Source organism: Lottia gigantea, assembly GCF_000327385.1.
Source record: "Lottia gigantea unplaced genomic scaffold LOTGIsca_30, whole genome shotgun sequence".
In the NCBI taxonomy this organism is placed as follows: Eukaryota; Metazoa; Mollusca; class Gastropoda; family Lottiidae; genus Lottia; species Lottia gigantea.
Window position 1 is genome coordinate 2202678 of NW_008708987.1, and position 11333 is coordinate 2214010.

Consider the following 11333-nt stretch of genomic DNA (forward strand, 5'->3'; position numbering starts at 1 on the left):
AAAAATCAAAATAAGCTCTGTGTTTTTGATGAAAATCTGTGGATTGAAACCCGATGCATAGCATCAAAATACTTAAAATGGTAAGTGTATTATTGTGTGTCATGTCCTGGAATGAAAAGATTTTGATTACAAAGTGGCACATTATCAATCCTAATTTAGATGTCCACTGATTTAAACAGTAAGTGATGCTTATGTTATAATTTTGAGATGAAAAAATAGCCCCACCAGACATGTTCAGATTTATCACTCCAGTAATATCCAAGCTGATCATGTTTTTTAAATTTCCAGTAGTTATAGTCTAGATTTTTAATATTTTATTTTATGCACATTGCAGTTTTAATATTGTCTTATTCTTGGGGATGGGGTAAATATTTGTTTGAAATCAAAGGACTTGAAACTTGTATTTTTACAATTTAAACTAATCTTTCAACATTAATAGTTTTTTTTAGATGAAAAAATGCATATTTTCACTCCTAAATTGGTAATTTTGTCCCTTAGAGTAGAGGGGGAAGGGCATTAACCTGCTGCTGGTGTCAATTGTCAATATAAAGATCCATTCTTTCATTCTATGCACTAGATGACCACACTAGATTTGTGTGTGTGAGGTATTGGTTGAAATATTTTAAATTCTTTAATTAACTTGCAGATTTCATTTATCATTAATATTACATATGGAATATTTTAATCAATTTAACCCAATTAACTTGCATATTTTATTTATAATTAATATTACACATGTAATATAACATATGGCAGTGCCATTTTCATATGAAAGAATCAATTGTAGAGGGTTTTGATATTTTAAAATATTACTGAAGATCACTCTTATTGATTAGGTTTCTTTATGATTCTATTATTTGTAAGTAGGAGAGAAGTATTATTTAATCCATTAATTGAATTGTTCATGACCACCGTATTAATTTTACGATATTTTAATGTTATTACTAATAATTGTTATTAAATTTTGCTCAATATTTCTCTTGTTTTTGTACAGGTCAAGAGTCAAATCATAGCCATATTTTACTTTGGGAGAGAGCAAGCAGTATTCAAAACAAAGATCAGAATTGCTGAACCTTAAGCACCATATTCATCAACACTCAAAGTAAACCACCAAACAAGGTGTACAGGTTCAGTCCAATCTCTGCATCTCTTGAACAATACATCAGTGGTGTTACTATGACTCAGAAGGCAAGTCATGTTCCTTTAGCAACGGGGTGTAGATATATTGTTTGACAATATTTACCATTGCCAAAGAAACATGAAGGCAAGTATGGGCCATAGTTACCTCATAGGCTTTTCTCTCACCAAGTATTATGAAGGAAAGGGGGGAGTAACCAAAGCCTGGCTAGGCCCCAATCTCAGTGGACAATCGTACCATACAAAACTGCAATGTCTAACTGGTTAGTAGATTGTAGAACATAATGAAAGCCTTTGACACCTTTGAAGCAGCTGTTCTGTTCTGTGGTCACCAAGATGACTGACCAAAAGGGTAATACAAGTGAAACAGTGACCATCTTCACAAAATCCAGCTATTATGAACTGTGTCTTAGTCCTTGACTGCAGTAGCCACCTTTCATGTATCTGCAGTTACTAACTTCTGTGATACACGAAAGTTGCCTTATGTTGTAAAGGTATAAGTTTGTAATAGCTTGACATTGTGAAAAGGGACATGATTTTCTGCCAAGAGACAAAAACAAGTACAGCTCAAGTCTTTATTGTTCCAGTCAGTTTTTATATAAATACGATCATGGGTTTTTTTATTTTTACAATTTTTTTGTGTGATATTTTTCAAGTTTTTCTTCATTGCGGGTCATTTTATCATTTTAAATAACAAGTTAAAAGGCCATTCAGTCATGACTCAGCCTATTTGAAGACTTCACCGTCGAAAACTTTTTTGCCACCAAAATCTCCTTCAAAGGTGAAATATTCGTGGACCAGTTTTTTGGTTTCCGGTGTGGTGGGGTCAAGTTTTTTCCATGAATAAGATTCATAATCCACTTGCCAATCTGGAGAAAGCTGAAATAATAGAATATTATTCAGTGAGATGGTTGTAAATACAGAAATGCGCTGTAGAATTTAGATCGTTTGCAAGCAAACATTGGGACAATTCTTAAAGGCATTGTATCAAGCATCAGAATTTTGAAGATAATTTGACTTGATCCTGTAAAAGCTATGTGACTAGAGTTTAACTGCCATTAGCCTGACAACTTCGGCCCTGCCCTGGCCAGACCATTGACTACATCACATCTGTATAATATGTCTGATAATATTGGAGCATTGTTGATGGGCCCAATCACCATAAAACACCTTATTCTTATAATTTCATATTTTGCATACCTCAAAAGCAAGCTGTTGACCTCTCCAGAAGAAAATACCGGCAACTTCATTTTTCTTATTTTCACCGAAAACTAGCACCGTACCGAAAGCATTTTTTCGTAATTTATCCAATCTTTGGAACATACCTGGAAGCGAAAATTAAAGAATCAAGAAATGAGAAAATTGGGGTGATTAGTACAATATATCTCGGATGAAATCGACATTTAGATGTCCAACAATTGTAATGTTGCAAAGTTGGGTTAAAAGCCAATTACTAAGATTAAAACATGGATCAGAATGGTTTTCTTCAATAATATTCAGAAGTAAAAACATATTTTAGACATCATTTCCATGTCTTCAAGGACTATAAAAGGTCTGGCAACAAGAGTTGCAGAATAAGCACGTCTTCGATAAAATAGTATACACAAAACTTCAACATGAATTACACGTGTCGTTATCAGATGAAATGCCTCGATTAGACATGTAAATTTCAATAAATCTTTGGATTAAATTTTGATAGTTTGTAATTTTAAAATCTGAACTTAGATCAGCATGGTTTTCTTCAATATTAGTTCAGAAGTAAAAACATATTTAAAACATCATTTCCTCATTCAGACCATGGAAACCAGCAAAGCCAGGAAGTGTACAATGGGGGACTCTTTACCTCAGTTCCACACAAAGAAGTTACTATTTAAAGATGAACCCTAGTCAATATGATTATCAGTGATAGAATTACAATTAATTTTGCAGTAACACTTTTTTAAACTTGGATCAGTAAAAATTTGTCTTCAATTTGAGTCAGAAGTCTAACGTGAAAAACATCATTTCCAAGATTTATACCTATGACTGGGAATAGACCTCATTCATGCCTCATTTTGAACACATCGAATTTGAGGCTCATAACGCAATTAACTGAAGGTATTAAATAGCTTAATCAATTCCAATTCAATGATGTAAAATACGATTAGTTTCGAGTTAGTGGGATTGGAAAAAGAGGCAGTGAAAATGCCACCATTTTCTAAGAGCCTCTTTCTGAATTTAATATGGCCAACATGTGAATAAGGACCACCTTAAAAAAGTAAGAACTTACCAGCCACTAAATTCATGGTCATAAAAGATTGGTTGTCTGAAAGATCTTCTTTGTATTCACAATACCATATAGACATAGTCTCTTTATCAAAATGTTGCCAGAAATAAGGAATAGCTTTTTCTACTGTGTCCTCATTGGAGTACACCTTTTTAAATTCATCAAAGTTAAAATTTCTACAAAAGAGAACACATCAAGATATCATAAAACATACTATTATAACTGAAATTTAGAAGACAAACTTTTTCAATTGAAAATAAAACAGAAAAATAACTGACTATGACCAATTCATTTCACATATTGTATCTGCGAATTATAAGGAAGCAGTACTATCTACATAGGTGCCTGGGCCATCCAAGACTAAGCTTGCAATCTCTCCCCCCCCCCCCCCCCCCCCCCCTTATGATAATTCTTTGATTGGACTGGTTTGTGTATAAATGGCTTTGCTCAACTTTAATATTTGGCAGATCTACTCACGTTTTTGGAATATCAGCAAAAGGATCTTTCTTTTCTTTCGGTAAGGCGGGCACGTCTTCTGCTTCAGCTTTCTGAATAAAAAAACAAGTAGGAGTGTAGGAGCAAATGAACATTAGTAACACTGTCTGTTTCCAAAGTTTGCTGTCTATTTTTGAAAGTTTGCAGGAATTTTCAGCCACATCAATTTGACATTCTTCTTTCGACCAAATTATCAGGATGAATAAACCGTGGATCAGCTGAAATTTGTCTTCAAATTATTGTCAGAAGTCTAACGTGTTAAACATCATTTCCAACAGGTTTATATCATATCAATACTAAGATGTGGCTGTTGATTCAACTGGAACTTAATTCAGATAACCAAATGATACAAAGGAATGAGAATAAAATATCTGTGGATCAGCTGAAATTTGTCTTCAAATCATTATCAGAAGTCTAACGTGTTAAACATCATTTCCAACAGATTTTTACTAGACATATATATATCCAGATGGGCAAAATAGGATTACGAATTGTTTCATAGAGCCAGAACGCCCCAAATGCAAATGGTAACCTACCACAAAGGCGCATTTAGACTTGAAATCCAATATAAGGGTGTAGCTCAGTCAATAGGGATATTGTCAAGGGGTCATAGTCACTTTCAGACATAACCATATAGTTACTCTAAAACCAAGCTGTTATCTTCATAAAATCTTTTTTTTTTCTACGTAGTAAAACTTATCTTACCTTCTCAGCTTTGGCTGCTTTTGGAGCTTCTTTAGGTTTCTTGTCCTTTTTAGCACCAGTTTCTTTCTTTTCTTTACCATGAAGTTCATTGTATTTCTTGGCTGGAAAAATAAATTCAAGCTATGTACATTGGTTAAAACCAATAGATAAGGACGGACTGAAATTCTCTGCATTATGCAACAAAAATATTTCAAGAATGTTCATATTTCTCCTCACTTCTTGCAAAATTAAAATCCAGTATTTCAGATTGATCAGATGACTGGAACTCTAAAATAAAATGCTTCTTGTGCATTGTCAACTCAGATATAGATATTGGAATTGTGCCATTTTCACATAAAAATATGTACTTGATCAAACTGCTTATTTGACTATGATTTACAAATAGCAAACAAAATACATGAGATCAAACTGATTTACTCTACCTCCCTAACTTACACACTTGTAAAATATTACAAACATGCCTTTTGGAGAGGAATTAAACAAGCTTTCATAGAAGTAGCAAAGAATCACACTGATCCACAAGGATAAATGGATCAGAGAGTAAATTCTCTTTGCCTATTATAGTCTTCGATCATAAAATCTTTAACACAAAACAGAGCCCCTTTATCCATTGTTTTTTTATGTATTTAATTTATTTATTAATAACATGCTAATATGTCATTAGGAAAATCTCTTGTAAAGAATTTCATATTCTTGCTAGCCTTTTCACCTGTGTCTACTTAATGAAACTATCGATTTCAAAGAATTCTACTAAGGTCATAATAATTTAATGAACTTACAATCGAACTGGGCCATCTTGGTACATAGTGTGACATTACCAATGACAGCTTTAAATTCCTTCTGATTAATCAGAGTAGTAAACCATCTATTTACATTCTGAAATTCTTTTCGGAATTCTGGCTCTAACACCTAAAATATCAATCAGAGAATGTCACAAAGTATTCCTCACACAATTTGTCACTTTTAAATATTTACATTTGATTTACCAAGATTTAAGCACTATTTGCAATTGATCCAAAGTATTCCAAAACTAGCTTATTATTCACTTTGGACTTTTATTTCAGAAATTAATAGGATATACAGCAAATTCACTGACATCAATTGAAGCCTGAGCACTAAAAAGGTTGAGATTGGGCATTTTCCAGCACAGCACCTTGTTAGGCGATAACGAAAGAAATATTTGACTTACCTGTTGATAAAGTAATAAAAGATTACAAGCTACACTGATATCAGCCTGAGATATTCTATCACCCACCAGGTAAGTTCGAGTTAACAGGACAGTATTTAAAACACCCAGAGCTTTCTTAATTTGCTGTTTTGCTCGCTCTGTTTCCTATAATCATAAAATAGCAATTAATATTGCTGTGCATCGTTGTGTTTTGATATGTATCTGAGAGGTTTTTTGACAGAGGCAAATTTCTCTTCTTTTTGAAGCTGAAAATTAGTTTTAACTGTTATTTTGAAAGTTGTTACTCTTTCACTTGGGACAGTTCTTTTTATGTAGACTATGTATAAGAAATATTTTGCTTCATTTTAAACAGAGAAATTTCATATTCAAATTTGGCATAAACTGAACAAAACTTATAGCTAATGAGTTCATCTTCACTTATAAAGTCTGTTGAATGCAAACAGCTGGTTATGTAAATGAAGATTTAAACTTCCATGCAACAGCTGGGGTATTGTTCTCCAAAACTTAACTTGAGATGTTTCATTATCATTATTCTACTGTTTATCTTTTGTCTGTATTTTAAGTTTTATGGAGAGCAAGTCCCCCCAGTTTGTTATTAAATAGTAGTCTTAACTTAGACTTTAAACATAGGAAAGTTTAGAAATAGGTCTACCTACCTGTTTGTTGAACTGAACTAATCCTAAACATGGAAACACCCAGGTACATGCGTCTGGTAAAATTTCATTATCACCAAAATTCACCCATTGTAAAATTTCAGCAGCACTTTCTGGATTTTCACCATTCAATTTTGCATTACCAACTGGAAAACAAAAACATAGAGAAAATTAAACATCAGTTATGAGTGTGGCCAAAGTAGTTTGAGATATATTAGACACATGAAAAGACTTCGATTTTTGTCCGGGAGATTAGGTCCTTTTACTCAAACCTGCAGTCTCTCTAGACCTATGTTAGATTGGACACCCTACCATGTTAGCAAAAAGGCTTCCAACCGTCCAGGCCCCTCCTCTGTAAGAGTATAGATTTGTCATACTCATTTCTAAAGTGAACCAAATTCTTACTTACCCATGTAAGCAATAGCATTGCTTTCAAACAAACATTTACCATTACTGGATTCAAAGGCAGGTACCTAGAAAATAACACAAACATAAAATTACTGTAATGGAAAATATTTGAGTATAAAGGTAAAATCACTGGTATCACACAACTTATTAGAATTGAGGGTACCTTTTTAGCCTATACAACTTACACAAAAAAACTGTCTTGAGTCACGCTATGCTCACCCATACAGAACACTTGATCAGCTGATGAACAAGATGGCACTGGAGTGTCACTGTGTCAGTGTGGTCAACTTGGCACTCCCTTCAAATTTTCAAAATATGACATAACTATTTCTACAGACAGATATGTGCCGAACTACAATAATGGTGAAATAAGCCTCTCTGATGAAATTACACGAAATCGGGCTACATCTACGAAACCTGGTCAAATGACATATTGAACTTTGCCACGACTACAAAATAAAGAAAAGATGATTGACCACAAAGAATGAAAATCAACACACTTACCTTTCCCATTGGAAACTTGGCAAGAAACTTGTCATTTTTATTTGACTCGCCAAACTTGAAATCTGACGGAACAGTTACTTTGGCACCGCTGTATTGGGCAGCGATAAGTGCCTTGTAAGCCCTAAAGTTGTTAGGGAATGTGAACAATGTCTGAAAGGAAATGAGTAAAATTATTATTTCAAATAGACCATGATATATTGATGTTCATCACCAGTCCATTTTCATTAATGTTAGATCAATAGTTACACCGATTCAGTCGGATTTAATGCAAGAAGCCGGCAAGAACTTACTCCGGACGCCATGTTCACGATATAAGAGGAAGTTACGTTGTAAGTTTTTTCGGGCATGCGCAGAGTGATTTCCATAAGTAAAGTGCCCGGATGAAAATTTTGTGTACTGAAAAAGGGAAAGTGTATGAAGAGAAATAATAATTCTTAGATTCCCAAAAATTCACAGATAAAATGGTAAGAGAAGGTTCTAATTTGGTCCACAATTTGACTTTTAGTCTATGTGCCTATCCCTATTTAGAAATTTTCCATTTTGACTTCAGAGTTCGGTAAATAAAGAGCAAACTGAAATGATAAGCCTGGAAACAGTGGAAACCTATCCTATTAAAAAATGGAGATATCCATCTTTCTATTTTGTTTTATTCCATTTCGAGTTAATAAAACGTCTATTCAAAATGAGACACCTTTGGTTATATAACTCATTTTCTTGCACACAGCCCAAGACCAAATATCCATGTATTTTTTCAAAGCAAGAGTCATAAGTTTACAGGAATATTGAACAGTTAGGCTACAGGAAACACAAATACCGGGACCTGTTTTCTTCATTTTAATGTTCATCTGATGCCTCTGTCAAGACCCTAGCTCTCTAATTGTAATCCTCTGAATCATTAGTGGGTTTATGTAGGCAGATTAGAAGATTATGATATCTCAGATCTTTGACAGAAGTGTTTCTATTAAGTTTTAACTAAGCTTATTGGCTTGTTTTTGTAAACATACATTATTTAATGATAATAAAAATGATAATATGTTCATTACAAAGGGTACAAAATTAGTCACGTAAATACCAACGATCATCAAGATCTGTTTTTGGTACCCGCTGATAGACCAGGACCAAATAAGCCTGTCAGAAATTGCCTCTGTGTGACTGTTACCTTATGGGGCTAAATTGTCAAGTCTGTTTTTTTTCTATCTTGACGGATGAAAGCCAAAAGGCAAAAGCTTGATTTCATGTTGTTCTATCTGTATTTTAGGGAAATGAAAACAGCCTTCCATTAGAACTCTGCTCTACCTGTAAGTATTTCCTGTTTTCTCTATGAAAGAAGTTTTTTGGTAAAGATGATAATGATATATGAGGCTCTTTGTCTTGGTAACGTCATAAATGTTTATTCTGTGTGACATTGTGAAAACCATAGATTTCTTATTGTAAAAAGGTTATAGTCATAATGGCCCTAGACCAAAATGGTCCCACAATTTTTTCTTGGGTCCATTTTGAATTTTTTTGAGGTGCCATTTTGACTTGAAAATTTGGTTGAAATCAAAGAGTAATTTCTTGGGACATTTTGACTATTTTTTTTGGGACCATGTTGACTTTTGGGGCCATTTTGACCTGGGACCATTTTGGTTTAGGGCCATTATGACTATAACCCTTTGTAAAATAGTAACGGTACTTATTTTCCCCATAAGAATAGATTTTGTAAAAATGTAACTTAAGTGTTGCTGACGTAAAGCTAATAGATAGTAGATCAAATACACTCCTTATAAATTCCAGGTAAATTATTCCAGTCTCCATTTTGTTTGATTGCCTGAAGAGTTGTGGGATATTTACAGTCCTTTATGTCAGACAAAGCTTTGTTATTGTTGGACATATCTGGCAAATACATTGTAATCAAGAATCCTGTAACCTGTCAATTATTTTATATTTTCAGTCGATGCAGATGAGATTAAAAGATTAGGAAAACGATTTCGTAAACTAGATTTAGATAATTCCGGTTCATTAAGCGTGGAAGAGTTTATGACATTACCAGAATTACAACAGAATCCACTAGTTCAGAGAGTAATAGATATATTTGATACCGATGGTAACGGAGAGGTTGATTTTAAAGGTATGCCCGTTTGTTTGTTTCTAATTCTGAGTTTCCAGAAGATTTTCATCAGATTATACAATTATTTTTAGTGGGGTGGCTAAGTTTTCTCTTTGGTACCAGTGAGCTAGCTCAATTCATCTACAGCAAATTAGATTTTTTATGATTCTGTGGCATGAGTTGGAAAACTGAATGGAAATTCTAGATTGGAGTCCTATTACTAGGCTAGCTTATATTTTTATTTATTGAATTGTTGTGAATACAATAAAGATTTTATAAAATGTATTGGTTGGCTAGTCGATGCAAACTAATTGATTGTTTTTGTATCTTCAGAATTTATAGAGGGTATCTCTCAGTTTAGTGTAAAGGGTGATAAAGAATCGAAATTACGGTGTAAGTATTCATAATGGACAACAGAAAAGTTCTGTATTTGTTTGAATATAATTTGTGACAATAATACTGTTTACATGTTGCTGTCGTACAAGTGTATTGCCAGGTGTTTGATGCTATTTTCTTAATTAATCGGCTTAAGAATATTTATAACATCATCAGAACCTCCCGATTATTTTCTGGTAGATTGTACTAAAAATATTTTATCTATTGACCATCATTCAATTTTGGGTATCATGAGAATTGCTTCCCTTTGAAGCCTTTTGATGATCATAATCATATCATGAATCACTGAATTGTTGGAACCGCAAACTTAGATAAGAACTTGGAATGGTAAAAATGAAAGCTATCACTGTGTCACATACACGTATATAGACTGTAAAACCTCTCTACAATCCCGTTGGTTTTTTTCAGTTGCTTTTAAAATTTATGATATGGATAAAGATGGTTATATTTCTAATGGTGAATTATTTCAAGTTTTAAAAATGATGGTAGGGAATAATTTAAAAGATACCCAACTACAACAGATAGTAGATAAAACTATCATTCATGCTGATACTGATGGCGATGGAAAAATTTCTTTCGAAGAATTTTGTTCTGTAAGTAGATTTTTTTTATTGATCTTTGCATGTTTATTTCAAATTTCCTTCATTGCACATTGCGAGGTATTGACATTGTCAAAATGTCCATGAAACAAGGGTCAGAATTCACATGCATAATAATATATACAAAGTACAATACATCTAAAAATAAAACAAACAGAAGTGATAATATTTTACAAATTTCTTTTTCATTATTTGCACTTTTAAGTTTTCAGTCCATGCCACACTGCAATACCTTGATCTTCTTTGCTTTGAAAACATAGTGGGACATAAACTATATGTTAAAATTAGATTATTTCAAAATTGTGCAAATCCATGATATCAGTGTTCTCGATACACATTTTAAGTCTAGTAATCTTCTTTACAATCCCTTTAATCATCCTAATCCTGGTGCAATAAGATAGACTTTGACTAGATATAAAATTGATTTGTTTATTTATTTATTTATTTACAGGTTGTTGGTACGATGGACGTTCATAAGAAAATGGTTGTCGATGTCTAGAAAAACCTTGTTTTGTTATTTCATATTGTTTTTTTCTCTTTCCCATGACAGCTTTCTCTCTCTTTCCAAAAATTGTCATCGAGTTTCTATGACGCCACATATGTTTATCGTATTGTCTGTTATTATTAATATTATGTTGCTATGGTAACAGTTTTAATAATCATTTAAATTCCACCGTTCTTCATGGACTCTTTCTCATGTATAGCTTGATGCTAAGGCATTAAAGTAACTTAATGAGAGACTGTGGAAAAACTAGGGCATAGACAATTATACCCCTGCCCCCCTTCAAACAATTTTACCCTGGGGCTGCATTCTCAAAAATTTGACTAAGATAAAATCAAGAATAACCTACCAATACTCATTGAAGTTTTCTGTCCTATTGAATGGAATTTG

At 33.2% G+C, this 11333-nt stretch overlaps 2 protein-coding genes across 2 annotated transcripts; one reads left to right on the forward strand and one right to left on the reverse strand.

Moving 5' to 3' along the window:
- Positions 1-1698: 1698 nt before the first annotated feature.
- On the reverse strand, positions 1699-7675 carry LOTGIDRAFT_189800 (hypothetical protein). The gene is made up of 11 exons (XM_009057557.1): positions 7648-7675; positions 7358-7507; positions 6855-6918; positions 6449-6591; positions 5793-5936; positions 5383-5512; positions 4604-4704; positions 3881-3951; positions 3407-3579; positions 2338-2462; positions 1699-2016 (listed from the first exon to the last, which is right to left on the reverse strand). Exons 1-11 carry the CDS (start codon positions 7657-7659, stop codon positions 1864-1866), a joined length of 1266 nt encoding a protein of 421 aa, XP_009055805.1. The 5' UTR covers positions 7660-7675; the 3' UTR covers positions 1699-1863.
- A 66-nt stretch (positions 7676-7741) lies between these two features.
- On the forward strand, positions 7742-11086 carry LOTGIDRAFT_216002 (hypothetical protein). The gene is made up of 6 exons (XM_009057558.1): positions 7742-7821; positions 8616-8655; positions 9291-9467; positions 9780-9839; positions 10251-10435; positions 10893-11086. Exons 1-6 carry the CDS (start codon positions 7819-7821, stop codon positions 10938-10940), a joined length of 513 nt encoding a protein of 170 aa, XP_009055806.1. The 5' UTR covers positions 7742-7818; the 3' UTR covers positions 10941-11086.
- The last annotated feature ends 247 nt before the right edge of the window (positions 11087-11333 follow it).